The 22,720-nt window shown below is 44.3% G+C and overlaps 1 protein-coding gene across 1 annotated transcript in view; it reads left to right on the top strand.

Annotated features, from left to right (window-relative positions):
* Nucleotides 1–22,720, top strand: part of PRKDC (protein kinase, DNA-activated, catalytic subunit) — a 127,281-nt gene that overhangs the window by 10,139 nt on the left and 94,422 nt on the right. Inside the window, exons 8-26 of the mRNA XM_061123285.1 lie at nucleotides 860–915; nucleotides 997–1,027; nucleotides 1,682–1,839; nucleotides 3,143–3,289; nucleotides 4,544–4,708; nucleotides 5,134–5,302; nucleotides 5,657–5,706; nucleotides 6,649–6,774; nucleotides 8,238–8,390; nucleotides 9,741–9,856; nucleotides 10,439–10,598; nucleotides 11,278–11,364; nucleotides 11,741–11,860; nucleotides 12,107–12,266; nucleotides 12,918–13,024; nucleotides 14,959–15,049; nucleotides 15,746–15,909; nucleotides 16,563–16,715; nucleotides 22,154–22,261. Of these exons, the coding sequence (XP_060979268.1) occupies nucleotides 860–915; nucleotides 997–1,027; nucleotides 1,682–1,839; nucleotides 3,143–3,289; nucleotides 4,544–4,708; nucleotides 5,134–5,302; nucleotides 5,657–5,706; nucleotides 6,649–6,774; nucleotides 8,238–8,390; nucleotides 9,741–9,856; nucleotides 10,439–10,598; nucleotides 11,278–11,364; nucleotides 11,741–11,860; nucleotides 12,107–12,266; nucleotides 12,918–13,024; nucleotides 14,959–15,049; nucleotides 15,746–15,909; nucleotides 16,563–16,715; nucleotides 22,154–22,261 (2,321 nt within the window). The remainder of the gene's footprint in view (nucleotides 1–859; nucleotides 916–996; nucleotides 1,028–1,681; nucleotides 1,840–3,142; nucleotides 3,290–4,543; nucleotides 4,709–5,133; nucleotides 5,303–5,656; nucleotides 5,707–6,648; nucleotides 6,775–8,237; nucleotides 8,391–9,740; nucleotides 9,857–10,438; nucleotides 10,599–11,277; nucleotides 11,365–11,740; nucleotides 11,861–12,106; nucleotides 12,267–12,917; nucleotides 13,025–14,958; nucleotides 15,050–15,745; nucleotides 15,910–16,562; nucleotides 16,716–22,153; nucleotides 22,262–22,720) is intronic.

Below are 22,720 nucleotides of genomic sequence, written 5' to 3'. Positions count from 1 at the left end.
CTGGGCACTCCAGGAGCATCCCCTGTGGCAGGTGGGCCAGCCTGGCCTCCTGGGGGCCACTGTGCTGTGGTTTCTAAGGCCTGGTTACTGCTGTGGCTGGTGCTCTGGTGTGTGGGGGCAGCCTGGGGGCAGGAGCCACTTTGGGGATGCTGGTGCTGGCTGAGGTGTTGGCAAGGCAGGGGTCACTTTGGAGGGGTCCTGGTATCGGCCAGGGGCCCGCATAAGGGCTGGTGGGGGTGCAGCTTGGAGGAACACCAGCTGTGTCGGGTCTGCAGATGAAACTGGGTGGGGTGAGTGGTGCTGCAGGCTTAGATGGAGAGTCAGACCCTGCACCTCGTCTTCTGGGTGCAGGGTCTCCAGCTGGGGAGCTGAGGTGGAGTCCAGACCCTGGGGTCCCAGTGCTGGGGGTGGGCCTGATAGCACCACCCTCCTCCAGGGGCCACTCCTTCTGTCTCCAGTTGTGGAAGGTCTGTCCTGCTGTCTTCAGGTCATTCTCTGGGTTTTCTGCTTGTGTCTGTGATGTTGGTTCCAGATTGCTCACCTCCAGAACTGTGCGGTAGTGAGTTTGTGTTGTTTTAAGGCTCAAAGTTTGTGATAATTGGTTATAGTGGTAGCAGGAAACTAACGTAACCAGTGCATGGCAGGACTGGGACTTCAGCCTTAGTCTGAGGCTAAAATTCAGTTTTTGGTCATGTTGTGATTATGTGACTTCGGGTAGTAGTACTGGGTACTGGCACATTCGTTAATGGAAGTAGAGGTCCTGCTGTCTCCAGCAGAGCGGTGGGTCATGAGAGTCTCATGAGGTTTGCCAGACACACCTTATGATCTGTGACAGCGGCTGCTTTCTTTCTTTCCTCAGATCCCCAGACTTCAAGAGAGATTTTTGATTTTGCATTAAAGGCAATCCGTCCTCAGGTAGGATTCAGTATTCTAATTCTTTCACAACTGAGCCTTGTAATTGCCAAACACTGATGGTAGTTTTTTTTCTTTTAATAGATTGATCTGAAGAGATACGCCGTGCCTCTGGGTAAGATTCTGCATTTAAGGAGGCTATTAGGTTGGTGCCTGAGCGAATGTTTGCTTAAACTGTGAGTGAAGGTGGTGCTGTGACCCCTGTGATGCTCCCACGTGGTCACTGATGGCAGCTCTTGTGCTGTTTGAGATGGTCACATCAAGATTACACCATTTCAGAGGAAATCACTGTAGAGCAATTCAGATTGTTTGATTCTGTCTTTATTTAAATAAATCCTGATCCTACTTCTCTTTTTTTTTTAATTAATTTATTTTAATTGCTAATTACTTTACAATATTGTAGTGGTTTTGCCACACATTGACATGAATCAGCCGTGGGTGTACATGTGTCCCCCGTCCTGAACCCCCTTCCCACCTCCCTCCCCATCCCACCCCTCTGGGTCATCCCAGTGCACCGGCGCTGAGCGCCCTGTCTCATGCATCAAACCTGGACTGGTGATTTGTTTTGGGGGTCACTGGCTGGATTGTGGGCCTCTTGATTCAAATGGAGGATGGAGGCGTCAGATGTGAGGGGACCCCGGGCCCCTGAAGTAAGGACTCAGGGGCTTCGTGAGCACAGTTTTGGTTTGATGTGTGCCTGAAGCTTTCTTAGTTCTTTGTCCTGCCCTTTGTCATCCTGTTTTAAATACAGTGTGTTCTGTGTTTGCAGCTGGCCTGTCCTTATTCACCCTGCATGCATCTCAGTTTAGCACCTGCCTTCTGGACAACTACGCTTCTTTATTTGAAGTCCTGTCGAAGTGGTGCAGCCACATGAATGTGGAATTGAAGAAAGCTGCACACTCAGCTCTGGAGTCTTTTCTGAAACAGGTACTATGTAAAACTCTATGCAAAGACATAAATTCCAGTCTTGTGCATGAACATTTGAAAAAAAAATACAAGTTGGTCCATTAGCTTCTGAGAAAAGCTTTAAAGAGAAAAGTTGGTTATCCCTCCACCACAGGAGTGGCGGCAGGTTTGGAGAAAAGAAAGCTTGAAGACATCAAGTCTGATCAGGTCCTTAGAGCCAAGGCTGGACAAGAGAGTGAGGAGGTGGGACAGAGGGAAGGCTGGAGGTCAGGGCTCCCTAGGCGTGGTGCCTGGGTCGGGATGGGAGTAGGAAGGAGGGAGGGAGGGCTGGAGGTCAGGGGTCCCTAAGGGTGGTGCCTGGGTCAGGATGGGAGTAGGAAGGGGTGAAGGAAGGCTGGGAGTAGGGAGGGCTGGGGGTCAGGGCTCCCTGGAGGTGGTGGCTGGGTCAGGGTGGGAGCAGGGAGGGGAGAGGGAGCGGGGTCTGCTGTCCTGTTAGACAGGATGCTTGTGTCTCTGTGGCTTCTTGGCCGAGGCGAGCCCTCCTGCCCGAGAGTGTTTCCATCCAGGTTGGGTGTGGGTGCAGGGAGCCTGCAGGTGGCCTGCCGTCTCCGGGTGCTGAGACCTGGGGCCTTCTTACGGGTCTGGGTGGGGGCTGCAGGTCGGCAATGTGAATGCATGTCTTCCTTCTCCCTCTGGTGATTGTCTGGCTACTTCCCATCCTTGTCTCAGATGGTCGTGGGCAGGTTGCAAGTGCTTCCTGATGCCCTTGCTGGTCTCGAGTTCTGGCAGGTGTCACCGTGTATGGTGCATCGTCATCTGCTTGCTTCTCAGAGTACTTGCTTTGGCTCATGTAATTATTGTAGCTTTTTGTTTTGAGAAATGAGACGCCCTTTTTTTTCCCCCTAGTTGTTAGTTCTGAACCGTCTCTGTGTTCCTTCCTGGGGGTCCTGTCTGTGGGTGATTCTGAGCTCCCCAGCAGCTGGGACTGCCTAGCTCTGTGTCAGCTTGAGTCAAAGATGAGTCTGAGGATGCTTTCTGCTTCATTGGGGAGCTTTTGTCTGCAGCCTGTTTTGTGCATATGTCTTCCTGTGTCTACCTGGTCTCTCAGTCTCTTTCTGTAGGAAAAATGCATCACATGTAATAAAGGCTTGCTTAAGGAAGTACATTTCTGAACCTAATGGAGACAAAGTGAATTGAACAGATGGTTCTTTACAAGTAATAGCAGCTGTGGACCTGTAGTAGCCCACCGATGTTGTCCCATTTGGCTGTTCTAGCCTTTTCACGTTTGGATGGATGCCTCTAAAGCAAACATTGTGCGATGCAGGTTTCCTTGTTGGTGGCACGCGATGCCGAGGCGCACAGGGGCACGCTGCGCTTCTTCATGGAGCAGTTCTACAGCATCATCAGGAACGTGGATGCCAACAGCAAGGACCTGTCCATTGCCATCCGCGGATATGGGCTCTTTGCAGGGGTATGTCTCACTTATTGACCCCTCTTAGTTTCATTTGAATGTTTAAAGGGATATACTTCAGTATATTTTTAATAGCATCTCACATGTTTTAAAATATTGTTCTGATTTGTTTTGTTGTTGATGTGTTTTTTCAGTGCTTCCTGTGTATTATCTCAAATATTCATAACTCTCCTATAAGCTTTTAGGAATATTATTCCACTTTACAGATGCGGAAACTGAGGCCCAGAGGAGTTAGGGGACCTGTGTAAGGGTTCAGCCAGCAGTTGACAGAACTGAGACATGGCTGTAGCCTGGAGACGAGGAACACCATGTTCTCCTGGCCACGCCCGGCCACCCATTGCTGATGAGGTGGAGCCGGGCAGTGACACCTGGCACTCTGGCCCGAGCCCCTGTGCCTGGGTGAGGTCTGCTGGGGACGCTGGGGGTCGGCGTGGTCGCATCCTCCTGGAGGGGTCTATGGCTCCCACTGGCGGAGAGCGTCTCTTGCTGTTTCTCTGTACAGATCCCCATCAGGGCTACTCCCCTGTTGTTGGGATGGAGCATCTCTTCCGGCCCTCTGCTCACTCCTCCATCCTGATGCCTCCTCATTTGCTTCTTCCCAACACTCCTTTCTCCTTAAAGTCTTCATCTCCACATGTTTCTGTGGCTCATTTATATGAGGAAATGGGCAGAGGAAGTGGGTGTGAGGAGGCTCAGAGGTGACTGAGAGCACGGACTTTGTATCCTCAGACCCTGAGGTCTCGCAGCCAGGACCTGTTCACTGTAGTGAGCTGGTGTAGACAGAGTATGGTGAAACAAGGGAGAGGACGCGAAACAGGCGCTGGGCCAGGCCCATGAGAAGGCGGGACTGGGGCCGACGTCTGAGGAGCCTCTGGGACGTGTGCGGCTGGACTGTCTCCGAGTTAGGAGGGTGTGGCTGTAGGTGCTGCTGCTGTGCTCTGGGGGGTTTGGGCCTGTCCCTCCTCCGGGCTTCGGGCCTCTGAGGGACGGCACCCAATTATCTGCCACCTGCCCCCTGCCAGAAACACAGGTGACAGTCAGTAGGTGTTTTTTGTGTTAGTAACTGTTTAGCATGTATTGACAGGTTTTTCAGAAAGCGTCTTTCCAACATACAATGCATTTTATATCTGTATTTCTTCTCCGCTGAGAAGCTTGTTAACATTCAGTTATAATAACATGGCCTAACAAGACACCTTAGGTGCCATCACCCTGAGGTGGGTAAGGTTGATGGAGACTGGTTTTGCCTCCCTCCAGCCGTGCAAGGCGGTCAATGCACGAGATGTGGACTTGATGTTTGTGGAGCTCATCCAGCGGTGCCGGCAGCTGTTCCTCGCGGAGGCGGACGCTGCCGAGGACCACGTGTACCAGCTGCCCAGCTTCCTGCAGTCCGTGGCCAGTGTCCTGCTGCACCTCGATGCTGTGAGTGAGGGGGCCGTCCGCCGAGCATGGGCTTGACAAGTTTAGCCCAGGTCTTCAGCTGCTTTGATGCAGTGGGAGTTACATACAGTCAGTTCAGGCACCAGTATGACCAAGGTGACCTCTTTAACTAGTACCTCGTACAGTTTTTCGGTTTAGTTTTTGTCATGAAACATGATGTTTTGTTCCCAAAGCAGAAAAGCTATCTGTTACTCTTTTCAAATTTCTAAAAGATTAGGATTACTGCTTGAGAGAGAATCGTAGCTAACATGTCATGCAGACAATTTTACTCCGGTGTGTACAGGCAGTCCCAGCGATGAATTAGTCCCTTAGGTAACAAGCCGCTTCTTCATGGATCCCCTCCCCGCCCCCCTGTCTGCTTTGCCTGTTGTTCCAGCCCTGACCCGTGTGTGCTTTCGTCCCCACAGGTTCCTGAGGTGCACTCGCCGGTCCTGGAACACCTCGTGGTCATGCAGATGGACAGTTTCCCCCAGTACAGCCCCAAGATGCAGCTAGTGTGCTGCAGGGCCATTGTGCGAGTGTTCCTGGCCCTGGCAGAGAAGGGGCCCATCCTCTGGAGTTGCATTGGTGCTGTGGGTGAGTTTGGAGTTTACTCCTGAGATGATGCATGAAGAATCTTACCATGTTGTTTGAGATAAAGAACATTCATTTGCCAAATTCTTTTTTGTCCTTTGATGCCTCTTGTAGAACTGCTAATGTTTTGGTGAACCAAAATCTTTTTTTCTCTAGTTTTTTGAATTTTTTCATCTTTTCCTTTTGAATCTTAATAGTCTAAAATTTGAAATTAAACATAAAGAAAGAAAAAAAACTAAAGGTGTTAGCAAACTTAGAGAAAAAAACAAGAGGTACTTTATATTCAAATGGCTGTCAGTTTGTTGAGTGTTTAGTATTTTTCAGTGTAATCTTTTATTTTTTTTATTTTCTTTTTAGTGCATCAAAGTTTAATCAGAATATGTTCTAAGCCAGTGATCCTTCAAAAGGTAAATTCTGAATCTATGCTTTGAAAATTAGTCTTTTGTCACTTTTGTTAGAGATGTTGCTGGAACTTTTAGTCTGTAAATATACAAAAGTGGCCTTTTTGATTGCCTGAAAGATTTTTTTTAATGAAGTTGTCCAGTAGGATGGTTGTCACTTAAAAGAATTACCATTACTTTCTGTAGTATGTAATAGCTGCTTTCTCAAATGCAATGTTAATATTATATTCAGGTGTTTGAAATTGCAGACAGATGTGTGAATTACTTGCAATGATTGATAATTCTTTTGGGGGAAAAAAACAATTGGCCTTTCTGTTATTAGCAATGCCTTAGATTTTGATAAGTGTAGGATGTAAAACCTAACTATTTTTTCAGGTAAATAAACTTCTGGGTGTGAGACATCCTTAAACATAACCTTATTACTGTACCTACATTTTTACAAAAGGATATTTTCTTCTTGAAACTCTAGGACAGGGAGTGGGGATCGGGATGGGGAATACTTGTAAATCCATGGCTGATTCATGTCAGTGTATGACAAAAACCACTACAATATTGTAAAGTAATTAGCCTCCAACTAATAAAAATAAATGAAAAAAAAAGAAACTCTAGGACAAAATACTTAGTATAAAATGGGAGGCTTGTCTTAAGTTTACTTCAGTTAGAGAAAATAGAATGAGATGAGAGATCTGTGTGAGGAGGTGCATTATTTACAACACGTACCTTGGGTATTGTTTTGAAGCTTAGTTTGTGCATCGCTATTTTGGTCCTAGAGAATGGTGACTTTTCCCAGCTTTTTTATTGTGCTTTCATAATGTGCTGTCTTCCTCAGCCAAGCTGCCTTCTTCAGCCGGGGGCTCCGGTAGCTCCGAGGATGCACATCGGGAGGTACAGCAGTGCTGCTGTTCTCCGTCCCTCCTCAGCGCGGCTGTCTCTCTGTTTTCCCACCAGGGAGCCGAGCCCGAGTCTGAGGACCCTGGAGTATTGGGGGAAGTCAGGATTGGCAAGTGGAGAGTGCCCACCTGCAGAGACTATGTGGACCTGTTCAGGAGCCTCCTGAGCTGTGACCAGACGATGGTAAACACTGCAGCTGAAAGCCACAGAAGCACTGTGGCTCCCCTATAGTTTCCATAGTTCACATTGGAGACTTAATTATTTCAGAAGCGTGCTTTATTTTCAGTCGTGTTTTTTTTTTTTTAAGTACTTCAAGTAATGTAAATAAGGATAAAGTGAGACTTGAAAAAATCAAATTAGACGAGCAAAGTCATAGAACTCATTTGAAACTAATGAGTTGTTGTAGCCGAGTCATCATTTTAGCTTAAGAAACCGCGTACAAGGTATCAGAAATGTGGCAGTGTTATCATGGGGGGAGAGCTGTGCTCTCTCTATTTGTTAAAGGTGATGTGATAGGATGAAGGAGACAGGCGCACAGTTCTGTCACCATTAGACCCATGCCTCCTGCTTCCTGCGTTGCCGGCAGGGGTTTCTGCAGTATCTGCTCCAAGCCAGGTTGGTCACCATTTCACATAGTCTCTGACAGAGCATGGGTATTCTAGGAGAAGCAGTTTTGGTCAGTAGACGGTTCCTGTCCTGTGAACAACCTCAGGAGTTTTTCTTATTAAGGTATTAGTAAAGTAGTATAACAGTATCAATTTTGCCCAAAATGTTTGTTCTTACATGTGATATTACGTATATTTTGAGGTTAAGTTCCATAGACTGTTTGAGTGAAGACAGCGTAACTGGTCTGTTTTTGGGATGGTAGAATATTTCACTTTGAAAGAAATAATAGACTATAGTGCTTTTCAGTCCCTTCTGAGGATAGATATATATTTATACATATCTGTGTATGCATGTGTATGTGAGTACATGTGTATTTACATGTGCACATGTATATACATGCATGCATGTGCATTTGCGTATAGACATACAGAACATGTGTATATATGTATAGATGTGTGTATACACACACTGCTTGTGTATATTCTCAGTCCCTCAGTCGTGTCCAGCTCTTTGCAACTCCATGGACTGTAACCTACCAGTCTCTTCTGTCCATGGGATCCTCCAGGCAAGAACACTGGAGTGGGTTGCCATGTCTTCCTCCAGGGGATCTTATCAGGGATTGAAACCATATCTCTGATATCCCCTGCATTGGTAGGCAGATTCTTCACCACTGAGCCACCAAGGAGGCATCTTTCTCTCTCTCTCTGTCTCTCACTCTCTCTCTCTCTCACACGCACACACACATATTAATGGGGTAGATACTTGGACAAGATTGGCCTAAACCTTCTCACTCACTACTGTTTGTGGGTGTAACGTGACTGTGTAAGTCATGTCAGACTGAAATGGTATTGTCCTAATAATTAGAATGGTGTCTGTATTTTACGGCTTGAAAACTTAGAGGTAAGTCTGCTCTAGTTCACACAAATGTTTCCATAAAACCTAATTACACATGTACATCTTTATGTGTCATAATGCTGATTTAATACTCGTACTGATACTGTTTTGTGCAGCATTTTGAAATTCATTTTCTTTATTTTCAGGATTCTCTCTTAGCAGATGAAGCATTTGTCTTTGTGAATTTCTCCCTTCAAAGTCTGAATCGTTTGCTATATGATGAATTTGTAAAATCAGTTTTGAAGATTGTTGAAAAACTGGACCTTACACTGGAAAAGCAGAATGTTGGGGAACAAGAGGTTAGAAGATGTTGTCAGTAGCAATTTTGTATCATTTTTGTACCAGCTCTGTCCGCTTGCTGCAGTATTCAGGAGCAAATCTTACATTTGTAGAAGATGGCAGGAAATTGGTTTATCAGCATTAATATGTGTCATTGATACTTTTCTCTTGATATTTGAATTGCTCAATGTGCAGAATATATTCTGTATTAGATTGTTCAAGAAGTAATTTATATGTTTAATAAGTTAAAGCAACTTTTTGGAAAAAGTTTTTCAGAGGGCTACGATTCTTGGCTTAGCAACAGTAGGGACTAGTCTCATTTTGTGTAGAGGCGGCTTTTTGCAGTGGGTCTGGGCACCGTGGTGCTCCTCTGATTTATAGCCACGGGGATTCCAGGCTCTGGAGACAGTAGAAGGGAGGGCGGGAAAGGCCACCCGTCCCACGTTTCTGCACCATTTTTCTGGCTGGGCTCAAAGATCAGACTGGGCGTGAGGTTGCCAGCTTGGAGCTGCTGTCTACTCTGAGGAGACCTAGTAACAGGACACTCAGGATGTGAGACTGTCATCTAAGGCAGTTTGTTTCTAAGCCCAGTGGTTCCTGGAATCAAGTTTGCATGCTGGCTTCCATGGCTGAGGCCGTGTGGTCAGGGGTCCAAAGGTGGGCCCTGGCCTTGGCTGCACTCGTCAGGGCCAAGTTTTTGCGCTGGTTGTCAGGGCCATTGAGGGCTGGGCTGTCGCTCTTCAGGCTTTTTATTTATTCACGTCTAAAGTAATTTCATTAGCAGACATGCCCAGAGGGACTCACTGAGATGATTGGCACAGTCTGCATGCAGAACACCCGTCCTAGTCTCTGTGTCTCTGCTCCCCTGCATCCCACCCAGGATCACTGTCGTCTCTGTTGGTGTTTCCTGGGACATGTCTGGTCTCCAGCCTTGCCCTCCTTCCTGCCTGTTTGACATTTTCACCTGGGTCTGAAATACAAATTGAACGTGTTTATATTTATGTTTTACCTAACAGTAGCGACTGGTCGTCTGTTTCTCATTTTGAAATCTTGTCACTACTGATTACTGTCTGTGTTTTGAGATTCTGCATCTGTCTGGGCACTGTGGCTCCTGTGAGAAGTTGTGCTTGCCCCCCACCACGATCTTTCTGTGTTTGCACCTTTATTCCTCCTTATCCCGTTCCTTGCCTCCCATGTAGCATGTTCTGAGGGTTCTGTCATTTTTATCTGACTGTGAGCTTTGGGCCTGTCTCTGCCTCCTCACTGTTGCATTCCTTGCTCAAAGCCTCACCCATGTCTGTGGGTCACTTGCTGAGTCATTTGTTGAACGACTGAACGGTACCATGTGTTTGGTGCAACTGATTTTTAAGGATGAAAACAAAGCTGCTGGCGTTTGGGTGATCCCGACCTCAGATCCAGCTGCTAACCTGCATCCTGCGAAACCCAAAGACTTCTCCGCTTTCGTCAACCTGGTGGAGTTCTGCAGGTATTCATTAAGTTCTCTGTACTTAAGAGTAGATACTATCAATTGTTTGCTGTGACATAGGAGAACCACTTATGCAGATATAAGAAATGAAATAGTAAGACTTAGAATCTAAAATAGCTTATATGAAATTTTAAAATAGATCTAATAGCTGTTGACATTTATCTTTTTAAAAAAATTGTATTTAAAAGATCCTCAGGTAAGGACAATAAGGGGGCTTCCCTGGTGGTTCAGACAGTAAAGAATCTGTCTGTCTATGCAGGAGACGCGGGTTTGATCCTTGGGTCAGGAAGATCCCCTGGGAAGGCAATGGCAACCTACTCCAGTGTTCTTGCCTGGAGAATCCCATGGACAGAGGAGCCTGACGGGTTACAGTCCATGGGGTTGCAAAGAACTGGACATGCGTGGGTGACTGAGCACAGAACATAGCATAGCAGAGAAAATAAGGAGTACAGATGCACCTGCAAATGGTGTATAATGGAATCACAGATGATGATTTTGATTAAATCACATATAATTTCAAAGCGGAGTGAAAATAGTATATGATGAGGATTTCTCTGTTAAGCTTTAAATTTGTTTTTACAGGGAGATTCTTCCTGAGAAACATGTAGAATTTTTTGGGCCGTGGGTACATTCCTTCTCATATCAGTTAATTCTGCAGTCTACACGGTTGCCACTCATTAGTGGTTTCTACAAACTGCTCTCTCTTGCTGTGAGAAATGCCAAGAAAATAAAGTATTTTGAGGTAAGTGTTTTTTGAGGGACAGTGAATATTCCTGTGTATTTTAGATTGCATGAGTGTGTATAAATACATTCTAAAATATGATGTTGTACAGCATCTTGCAGATTTAAAGTCTACTTTTATTATTTGTAGTTTGAAAAACTGATGTGAGTGGCAGTTGGATGGCACTGTTTAAAAGTTTAATGGGAAACATTTTCCGATCTGACTGGCGAGCATCTGGCTGATGATGTGAGCTGTATAGAGGTTCTGATGTGTGCATGGCACCAGGACCTACCTGCAACATCACTGGTGCCCTTTCCAGACTCATGTCCTCGGAGCCTCTGCGCCATGGCTCAGCAGCCGTGCCCAGGCTGCCAGGGGATCTGGTGGCTCCTGAGGTTGGAGAGTGGCCGCATCAGTGTCCAGGGGCTCTAGTCGTGAGCAGCTGTCTCAGCTCACAGGCGTGCATGTCAGATGACCAGCACGGGGAGTGGACTTGGGCCCCTGGCTCCTGGCCAGCTGTCCCCCTCCCACCTCACACGTGCTTCCTCATGAGCCTCTGCCTGAAGTGTCTTTCTCTCTGCATGAGGCCTCAGCAGAATGAGAATGGGTCCTCTCACCAGGATCAGTGGGAACCGCCAGATTAGGACATGGGACTATCTGGTTACCCTTCCCTGAGCTCTCTGCCTGTTTTATCTGACAGGGTATTGGTCCAAAGAGTCAGAAACCATCTCCTGAGGATCCAGAGAAGCATTCTTGCTTTGCTTTGTTTGCAAAATTCGGTAAAGAGGTAACTTTCAAAAGATTTATCCAGTCTTATATTATTTAAAGATGAAATGGGTTGCTTAATCCACTTGGGGATGGAGGGTTTGAAAACACTGGCAGAGAAAGTCACTGCGCTTCCAAAGTCCTTTGAGGTTTCTCACAGTAATTTTAGTGTTGATGACTCTGAGTTCATAGATTCTTTAACTTTTCCATTAGATGAGAATTAAGTACTCAACACATGAACTTTTGCTGGAGATAAGTACTTAATTTTTAAATGAACATGGCCATGTCAAAGGCTACGTGATAATTTTTCGTATTTGCAAATCAGATGTCTCGTAGTCGATGGTGGAACTGAAGGCTTTGTTCAAGTGCGTGGCACTAACCTTGTCTTTCCTGCCGAGGTGTCAGTTAAGATGAAGCAGTACAAAGATGAACTCCTGGCCTCCTGTTTGACCTTTGTCCTATCCCTTCCACATGACATCATCGCACTTGATGTCAGAGCCTACGTCCCCGCGTTGCAGGTGGGCTTATCACTCGTGGGGGTTGTGGTCCCTGAGAAACGTGGCAGCCTTGGCTGCACTCACATGTCAGAACCCCCGTCCCCACCCCCCGCCAGCATCCCGCGTGGTCGGGCCTTCCTGAAGGGGCTTCAGTGCCCCTTCTCTCCAGCCCACATGGTTCTGACAGAGGAAAGACTTGTCGTTTAAGAAATTCTCTCTCAGTACTAAGTTCCTGGTGTTCATTACCTCATTTATTCTCATGTACAGATGGCTTTTAAACTGGGCCTGAGCTATGCCCCACTGGCAGAAGCTGGCCTGAATGCCCTGGAAGAATGGTCAGTTTATATCTGCAAACATGTAATTCAACCCTATTATAAGGATATTCTGCCTAGCCTTGATGGATATCTGAAAACTTCAGCTTTATCAGGTAAGGTATAGAAGAGCTTTGATATGTATCTTAAAATGGTAATGTAATACATGTGTTGGTATTTCTACATATTTTGCATTCAAAATATGTTTGGTTGGTATTTTTCTAATCTTTCCAACTCATTTCAATATAATTGGATATAAGTATAACTGAGGTATTAAAACTACTTATAGGTTACTTACTCATGTATATTCTAACAAAATTTATAAAATCTTCAAGGGGAAGGACTCTTAAACATCTTGAACTCCTTATAGATTCTAATTTATTGTCTTGTAAAGAAACTCTTATTTAATAAATCAAACACGGGTTAAAACTATAATAAAATCTAGTAGTAAAGTTATATTTTGACCTAATTTCACCTGATTTTTATTGGTTTTTCAAATATGACTGATTTAGCACTGCATTGGGAGTGCAGAGTCCTAGCCACTGAACCACCAAGGAAGTCCCTCCAAGAAATTGTTTCTTTTAATTGGTAGTGGTGTTTAAAACTGAGGCAACCACTATTAATATTTTTGTTCTAGAAATTTCATTTTTGATCATACTTTAAATTAGATTTTTAATGTCTCTGTATGGTAGAGTGTCTTTCCTCTTGTGTTTATTAACTAAAAGAATGAGTGGTGTTTAAAAGTGACTTCTGTTTACCCTTGTTAGATGAGACCCGGAGTAACTGGGAAGTGTCGGCACTTTCTCGGGCTGTTCAGAAAGGATTTACTAAAGACGTGTTAAAGCATCTGAAACGGACAAAGAATATTTCATCTGTAAGAGACCCTTGTATTTTCTTTACCTTAAATAGTGAGAGATCAGATTTCTGATGCTCGTGAGTAGTAAAAATCTTCATTTAAAATATCATTGTTACATATAAATTTGGGTACAGTATGAAAATAGTTTCAGTATAGGTTTAATGATAAAAATGTAAACCGTGTTAGCATGTAAACTGTGTTATTGTCTTGATCTTGTTTTTTTTGTTTGGAATAAGCAGTTGCCACACTGATATGGATGTATAAGATTGCCTCATTTACTGACTAAATCTGAAATAGGTTATTTTGTTGAGTTTAGTTCATGGTAGTATTTATGTTTTTTTCCCAGTGATAATTTCTTGAGACCAGTTTTTTTTAGATGTGGCACATAATGTAACAGATAAAAATGATGCAAATAGAGAAACTTGAGTTAGTGTAACTTAATATTTAGAACTGGTATTGCAAGCTTTCAGGAAGTTTCCTCTGATCTCATTATTTTTGACGGTTTTTGTTATAGCATCAGAAATTCATTTATTTCTTTTTTAAATTTTTACTTATTTTTCACTGTGCTGGGTCTTTGTTGCTGCAAGGGCTTTTCTCTACTTGTGGTGAGCGGGGGCTACTCTCTTGACAGCTTTTGATTGGGAGACTTGAATGAAACTAGAAGTGGTGTCTAAAGGTTTTAAAGTATTTTATCACACTGAGGTAAAGGAAGATAAAGTTTCTTGACAATATCTCTAGTTTTGCACGTTTCTTTACAGGCAAAGGCCCTAGGGTCCCAGAGTGTGAGGCCAGAACTGTTTTCACGCGTGATGTTTGCACTGTGCAATGGTGGGTGGTGCTGTTGGTCCCTTCAAGCTTCACGAAGCCTCAAACCTTGAGCGCACATGGTGTACCATCCCATATGCTGGGGCAGGAGCGCTGGTGGTTGTCATCAGGGAGCATTGAGCATCCGCCTCCCACATGAGCATCACTGTTACTGGAGGCATGGCAATGGATTCCTGGCTGTTCAGTGTCTGGCCGACGTTTTCTCTGGAATAGAGAGCGGGCCTGTCACTTCAGGAGCACATCTGAGAATCTTTATTGCCAGTGAGCCAGTATCTCCCGATGAGCAGTACATTGTGTTCCTAAACCAAGTGTAAGATAAGCCAGAGGACTTTACTGTAATAGACTGCATAAACTTCCCTGAAGTTGGCTCACACTCCACATTGTAACTAACCTTTACTGCTTCAGTTTTGGAGTAGTATCAAAGAAAACCCTAGTTACCTAGAAAAACTGTGAAATCCTCCTCCCTTTTCTAGTCACAGCCCAGAAGTCTGTCACAGACGCAAAATGTGAATAGCACCACTTGCCTGAGGTTGTTTATTTGGAATATATCGTTAATTTTCCTAAAAGTATGTCATTTGTTAACATGTCATGGGTTCAGTGTTTTTAAATAAAATGATAAGTATTTAAATAGTGAAAAGTGAAAGTGTTAGTCGCTCAGTCATGCTGACTTTTTACAACCCCATGGACTGTAGCCCAGCAGGCTACACTGTCCAGGGGATTTTCCAGGCAAGAATACTGGAGTGGGTTGCCATGCCCTCTACCAGGGGATTGTCCCGACCCAGGGATTAAACCTGGGTCTCCCTCATTGCAGGCAGATTCTTTACTGTCTGAGCCACTAGGAAAGCTAAGTTTTAACAAGATGAATACTGGTGAATATGACCCGCATTAACAGAAGCTCTGTGGGAATCCTCAGTACTTTTTAAGGGTATCAGGACCCCCACAACAGGAACTGCTGACCTAGAAAATGGACATTGGCTGCAAAAGTGGAAGAATTGTGGCTTCTTTTCATGATTTTGCAGTAAAATGATGGCAGTGCTGTGGAGGATTATAAGGAGACATTGAGGGCATCAGCGGTAGAGAGGGTCTTTCTTTGAGTTCAAGGTTGTTTCTCGTCACCACATTTGCAGAATGAAGCGCTGTCCTTAGAAGAAACACGGGTTCGAGTAGTGCAAGTACTTGGCCGTCTCGGGGGACAGATCAACAAAAACCTGCTAACAGGTGATGTTTCCTGAAAGTAACTCAACCCCTGAGACATGTGGGCCCCTCAGCTGCACACAGGTCATGGTGTCTTCTGATACTTGCTCTCGTGTGCCATTTATGTCTTTCAAGTAAGATTTTGAAGAACCGTATTTTGCCTAATGGAGTGAACGCTTCAGCCATGCCCTGAAGCCTGTGGGTTCCTCTCTTCAGGATCTGGCATTTGTTCATTTTTTAAGCAGAGCCTGGCTGGATAGGCCTTGTTATGTTAAACATCGGGTCAGGAATTCAGAGTTATCTTTTTGAATACGAATATTCTTAATGTTTGGATATTTTTAGGTTGTTTTTGATCAGAATTAGTGTTTTTTGATGAGTAAAAATTTGTATTTTTAGTTTTAAAATTTCATCCTAAATGTACTGGTGATTTTGGCATTTCAGCGGTTAGAACATCTATTAGAAAACTATGTGTTATAAAGAGGAGCTATTTAATGAAAGTATTCTTCGTTTATCATTTTTTCACAGAAGAGTAACAACTGAAATTGAAATACATTCCAGACTATTAGACTTGTTTAAAAATAATTTGACTTTCAGTCAGATTAGAAACAACGTGTCGTGGTTTCTGACGCTCTGTCATGTGGGTGATGAACAGAGCAGGAGGGGGTGGACCAGGGCCGACCCAGTGAGGGGGGGAGGGACTGACCGGCATCTCTCCCGCAGCGGCGTCCCCCGAGGCACGGGCCCGGGGCTGTGTGGCTTGGGACCGAGAGAGGAGGCTCAGCTTTGCAGTGCCCTTCGTGGACATGAAGCCCGTCGTTCACCTGGACCTGTTCCTGCCTCGCGTCACAGAGCTGGCGCTCTCGGCCGGCGACAGACACACCAAGGTGCTCGCCGGTCACTCGCCGTGGTCTGCCATGCGCTCCTTAGGAGACACGTGTTATGTTTCATGGCCTGTGTGTTTTCCCCAGCTTAGTGATGGGGAAGCTACTCAGTTATCAGAAGTTGGTATCCTTGGACAACGGACATTAAACCTAAGGAATCTGAATAGATGATAAAACCTTAATGTACTAGAATTCTTCATAGTAGAAAACACAGTGCATGGTGTGTTGAAAAGTGATTTTTTAGTCTGTGCTTGATTCTCTATTCAACTTGGGAGATTCAAAACAGATGATCTCAAGTTTTTTATATTAATTTGTACATTTCCACATTTTGTTCATTAAAAATAGATTTCTTAGAAGTAGCAGTTAAAGCGTGCTCACAAATGGAGCAGTGTCCTGTGATACGGCACCGTAGGACTGTGTCTCTTATGAATGTGTTAGTCCCGGTGTCTGGGTCTTTTACATCTCAGTTCTCAGCTCTTGGCTCCAGAGCAGAGTGAACAGAAGCGTTAATCTTATATGACAGGAAGTGTTGCTTAACGTTAGTTCATATATGGGTGGGATAGTTATCTGCTGCACAGGTTTTCCTTTTTAAAGGGCTGCATTCTGTAGCATTTCAAAACGCTCTTGACCTCTGTTGGACCCCTGGCCTGTTTCAGGTTGCGGCCTGTGAACTTCTGCACAGCGTGGTTATGTTTATGCTGGGAAAAGCCACTCAGATGCCTGACGGTGGCCAGGGCCCCGCACCCATGTACCAGCTCTATAAGCGCACGTTTCCTGTGCTTCTGCGACTGGCGTGTGATGTAGACCAGGTCAGTGCATGATCATGAATTTGAAACAGTTACAGAATTTGGAAAAATGTCGCATCGGGCCTGATGATCATCTCAGCTTGTTGCATGTTGGGGTGACTGTTAACATCCTTGAAACCTGCTGCGTGGTGCTGCCTCCCACCTCTGGATAGGACCTGGGACTTGGGACTTGTCAAAGCACCCGCAGTCCCTAAACATGCGCCACAGGGTTTGGGAAGAGTCACCACTGTGGCACCTGAGGCCGTGTGTGCTCTTGACCCTGTTATGTCGGCGCTCATGGTCTTTCACAGGGGCGGAGGGGGTAGCCATGGCCAGCAGTCGGGGGGCTTGGAGATACCGGTAGGTCACCCCTTCCTTGTGGCTTCATGAACAGGGACACAGCCTTTGCTGCTGGGACACAGAAAACATTCACATTTTCACTTTATTTTGTGAAGCTATAGAGGGTTCACACATAAAAAAGAAAATGAAAAACCCACTTATAAATATAGATGGAAAATCCCTTGGAATATATGTGAACCAGTACAATCCAGCAGTGCGGTAAGATGCACTATGATTAAATAGAATTTGGGGGTAAATCTAGAAATTTACCACAGAAGTAGGTTTCATTAGTGGTGATTCTCTCCACATAGGCCAGAAAGGTATTTGTGTTGGTAAGCTGGGAGTACTTTACTTTTGCCTTTGAAATGAGGAAGAGAAAAAAAATGAGGGAGAGAGTTAACCTGAATGACACAGTTGGGTCGCCTCCAGCCTTGAAGCACTGTGCTGCCTCTGGGCCAAGGTTGAGATGTGGTGAAACGTGAGTCTACACCCAGAGCAGGGCTTGTGGGTAGCCCGTTCTCAGAACGGCTTCACGTGTGTCTAGGAATTTATTTGCAGGGGTTGGTGTCTGGGTCTCTCATCAGGCCACGTGGTCCCTGAGGGCAGGGATGTCAGAGAAAGAAAAAAAGAAGTTATTATTTTGAATATAGTTTGCAAAAACCCTGGAAAGCCCAGAGTGTCAACCGATAAATCTAAGAATCAATGAAGGAGAAAGCTGATGAATTACAAAATAGGACTCTCATATATCAGTGTTTTAATATAGCTCATATTTTAGTATTGACCCCTTGGAAAATATGTCTACAGTATGCCGTTCACAACAGCATCAAAGAATATAATGAAGCATCTAGGGGGAGTTCCCTGGTGGCCTCATGGATGGATTCCGGGCTTTCAGTACTATGGTGCAGGTCAGTCCCTGGGCAGAGAACTGAGCTCCTGCAGGCCTCATGGCGCGGTCATAATAAATAAATAAAACAAAATGTCTAGGAATAAACTTTAACATGCCAGGCACACATGTATTTTATGAATATAAAATGAATGTGATGTGTGCCTGAAGAACCAGCACTGAGGGGATTTCCAGGTGGTCTAGTGGTTACAGCTTGGCATTTACTGATGGAGCGCACCAGTGGAGCCCAGGTTTGACACCTGGTCAAGAAACTAGGGTCCCGCAAATAGCACGGCATGGCAAGATAAAAGGATCAATATTGACAAAAGGCTGAATCTCCCTCAAATCCTTCAGTAAGTTTGGTATCCTTCCAGCAAAAATCCCAAAAGTATTTCATTTTGAACATGAAAAACAGTCTGCAAGAATAATTGCTCGAGCCTAACCATGAAACTTGTGGATGGATCAAGTCCTGGAGGGAGTCCTGCCCTCGCAGACGTCAGGAGGAAGACCCTGAGTATAGTGGTGGGACTACTGCACGGGTGTCAGTGGGGCTGTCTGGCAGTGGGTACGTGGGCCCCTGTGTGCACATAAAACATACGTGGTGCACGGGGTTTCCTGGGTCAGTGAGAAATGGATCGTTTAGTATATTCTTTTAGAGTTACTAACATATGAAAGATTAATTTCAGATTAAAAAGATACAGAAGGAAAAACAAACTGGACATATGATAGAGAAATGTAATGAATTATAACCTGTGTGAATCTTTGGATAGGGATGGTCATTTTCACTGGTAAAATATATTAATATAGAAACATAGGCTGCTAAAAGTAAATTCCCCACCATCACCCCCCGCCTCCCATCACTCCCCAGGAAAAGGCATGTCATCCTCTGCAGAAAACCTGGGAAGCTTCTCCGAGATCTTAGTAAAACACATTCTTATAAACATATGTATAAATTTTGTTTTATAGAAGAAGTAGGGTCACAGTGTTTAGAACTTCTTTTATTTAAAATTCAGTTCTGCTACTCTTGTGGACTTTATCATTACCTTGTAGGTGTCTTTCTGTAAAGTTGTGTAGAAAGGGAGATTTTCATACGAGATTTGAAGGTAGATATGCGGAAGAAAATTATTAGTATATTGACTTGATTAGTGTTTAAAACTAGTGAATGACACAAAACCCACAATTTTGACATATATGTATTTAATGTGGGAGAGTCTCTTGGACAACAAGGAGATCAACCCAGTCAATCCTAAAGGAAATCAACCCTGAATACTCATTGGAAGGACTGATATTGGAAGCTCCAATACTTTGGCTACCTGTTGAGAAGAACTGACTCATTGGAAAAGATCCTGATGCTGGGAAAGATTGAAGAGAGAAGAAGAGGGTGAAAAGAGGACAAGATGGTTGGATGGCATCATTGACTCAATGGACATGAATTTGAGCAAATTCCAGGAGATAGTGAGAGACAGAGAAGCCTGGCATGCTGCAGTCCATGGGGTCACGAAGAGTTGAACATGATTTGGGAACTGAACAACAGTATAAAGTGGAAAATTTTTTTTTGCCATTTTGTGCTAAAGAACGTAAGATTTTAAAATGCACAAATGGATAAAGAACAAAAATGGGAAGGTCATGAACAAAGAAATACATGTGGCCAACTAAATACATTTTAAATATTTAATACATATTTAAATATTCAATCTTTTAGTAAATGAGGAAATTCAAAATTATATTTTTTGTAGCCATTGTCAAATAATTTAAAAATTGGCAGTGTTTAGTTTTGCCGGTGTTTAGTGTTGCTTTATTGATTATGCCAAAGCCTTTGACTGTGTAGATCACAACAAACTGTGGAAAATTCTTCAAGAGATGGGAATGCTAGACTACCTTACCTGCCTCCTGAGAAATCTGTATGCAGGTCAAGAGCAACAGTTAATTAGAACTGGACATGGAACAGCAGACTGGTTCCAAATCGGGAAAGGAGTATGTCAAGGCTGTATATTGTCACCCTTCTTATTTAACTTATATGCAGAGTACATCATGTGAAATGCTGGGCTGGATGAAACAAGCTGGAATCAAGATTGCCAGGAGAAATATCAATAACTTCATATATGCAAATGACACCACCCTTATGGTAGAAAGTGAAGAGGAACTAAAAAGCCTCTTGATGAAAGTGAAAGAGGAGAGTGAAAAAGCTGGCTTAAAACTCAACATTCAAAAAACTAAGATCATGGCATCTGGTCCCATCACTTCATGGCAAATAATGGGGAAACAATGGAAACAGTGACAGACTTTATTTTCTTGCACTCCAGTCACTGCAGATGGTGACTACAGCCATGAAATTGAAGGATGCTTGCTCCTTGGAAGAAAAGTTATGACCAACCTAGACAGCATATTAAAAAACAGAGACTTTGCCAACAAAGGTCTTTCTAATCAAACCTATGGTTTTTCCAGTAGTCATGTATGGATGTGAGAGTTGGACTATAAAGAAAGTTGAGCATTGAAGAATTGATGCTTTTGAACTGTGGTGTTGGAGGACTCTTGAGAGTCCCTTGGACTGCAAGGAGATCCAACCAGTCCATCCTAAAGGGAATCAGTCCTGAATAGTCGTTGGAAGGACTGATGCTGAAGCTGAAGCTCCAATAATTTGGACACCTGATGTGAAGAACTGACTCATTGGAAAAGACCCTGATGCTAGGAAAGATTGAAGGCAGGAGGATAAGGGGATGACAGAGGATGAGATGGTTGAATGACATCACTGACTCGATGGACATGGATTTGAGCAAGCTCAGGGAGTTGGTGATGGCAGGGAAGCCTGGCGTATTGCAGTCCATGGGATTGCAAAGAGTTGGCCACAACTGAGCGACTGAACTGAACTGAACTGAGTGTTGCCAGGCCTGTAGGGAAGGGGCCTGTGGTCCTGACAGGAGGGAGTGTGGATGCCTTGCTTGTCCAGAGAGGTGTTCAGAGTGGTGTGCATGTGGCAGTCACACTTCTGAACTACCTGTGTTTCTAGCAATAGGTCCTGCTGTGTCCATACAGGAGATGCTGGGCCTCTGAACATACAGATACAGGCTATGTGTTTATGTGAAAAGTATTCAGATAAGAGAAAAAAGGTGGTTACAAAAGTGTGTAGTTTTACACTCGTGTATATTCATGTATTTAAGTGTAGAAGTGTATTGCATTAACAGTGATTTTGAATATTAACAGTGGTTGCATTCAAACCCTACATTGGATGTAGGGTTATAGATGGATGGTTTCCTACATTTTCTCTAAGGAATATGTGTGTACCTATATATAATTTATGTACTATGAATACAAAATAATTTTTTTGGAAACAAAAAAGTAACCCTTTAAGACCAGGTTAATTTCCAAACCGAAAGGTAAGACTCTTTTACTTTAATTTAGTCTAAAATTGTTTCAAGTTTAGGAAGATAATTTTGGGAGAAATATCTGGGTATAAGAGCACCTGTTTAGCCTGAGCCCCAAGACACCCACGTGAGTTTTGATGTGGTGTGCGTACCAAGTGCTTCCTTCTAGAGCAGTGTCAGTGGGGAAGTAAAAAGTCCCTGGACTTCTCAGGGCTCCTGTGGGGCCAGCCTGTAAGACACAAGAGGAGAGAGATCTGAACCCCGGGGATGTTTACCTTCACTTGGACTATGAGCGTTTACTCCTCATAGAGAAAGAGAGCTAGCCACATAACCATGTGTCTCAGGAGATTGCTCTGATCCAAAAGGACACTGCAGCTTCTCCCCAGGCCTGGACTGTAAAAACCCATTGACCGGCAGGCTCTCTGGGTCCTGGAGAGACTGTGTCTACATTTGAGCCACTTAGGGTGAGAACCTGGGATGCCATAGAATGAAGACTTGCCTCCCTCCTTCTGGCCGGGGACGGGGCAGTGCCTCTTGTGATGTGTGTGGAAGCGTGTCCGTGGAGGATGTGGGAATGGACCGCCTCCTGTGCACGCTCAGGGCCAGGTTAATAGGACGGATATGGGAAGTCTTCGCTGTCAACCCTGATTGCCCTACTTATGAGAGGAACAATGACTCCTGGGACATGTGATTTTTTTTGCAGGCCTCTCAGGAGGTGAGAAGTTAGATCATGTTCGTCACAGGATTTAGCTGGAGAAGGACACTGGTATAACCACAGTAGTGGTATTGCTTAATTTTGTTCCTGTCATAGAAATGGAACTTTCTCTGCTATAAAATCAGCATGAAGGAAGTGAATTGTGATGGTCTTGCTCTTCCAGGTGACGAGGCAGCTGTATGAACCTCTGGTCATGCAGCTGATTCACTGGTTCACCAACAACAAGAAGTTTGAGAGTCAGGACACGGTTGCCCTGCTGGAGGCAATACTGGTAAGTGTGATCCCCTCCTGCCATTCCTGTTCACTGGCTTATGTGGTCAGTGTTCAGGACCTTAAGCTGCCTATCAGGGTGTCAGAATGTAGCATCTAACTAGATCCATCATCTTTTTCTTTTGTTTTAAATAATCGATGAGATACCATTTAATGAACATGGTGCCATATTTATTATCTTAAGTGATACTTTTAAATAGCTGCATGCAAACAGATTTTTTGCTTTGTTTTGGGAGGATAACTATAAATGTGACAAACTTCATCTGCTTTGAGGGACTGTGTGTGTATGTGTATTTGGAGGGTGAAAAGGGTGAACAGGAATGTTTCTGGACTTTTATCAGAGTTGCAGTATCCTCTTGTTTTTAAAAACATGTCTATGGTATAATAGTTAAGAGTAAAAGGAATTGTTTGAGCTTGTCCCATTTTCTCCTGCATTCAGATTCAGTTCCTCAAAACCCCT

The sequence above is a fragment of the Dama dama genome, chromosome 21 (genome assembly GCF_033118175.1).
Source record: "Dama dama isolate Ldn47 chromosome 21, ASM3311817v1, whole genome shotgun sequence".
Classification (NCBI taxonomy): Eukaryota; Metazoa; Chordata; class Mammalia; order Artiodactyla; family Cervidae; genus Dama; species Dama dama.
Note: the sequence above shows the minus strand (reverse complement) of the source record. Positions and strands in the feature narration are given on the sequence as shown.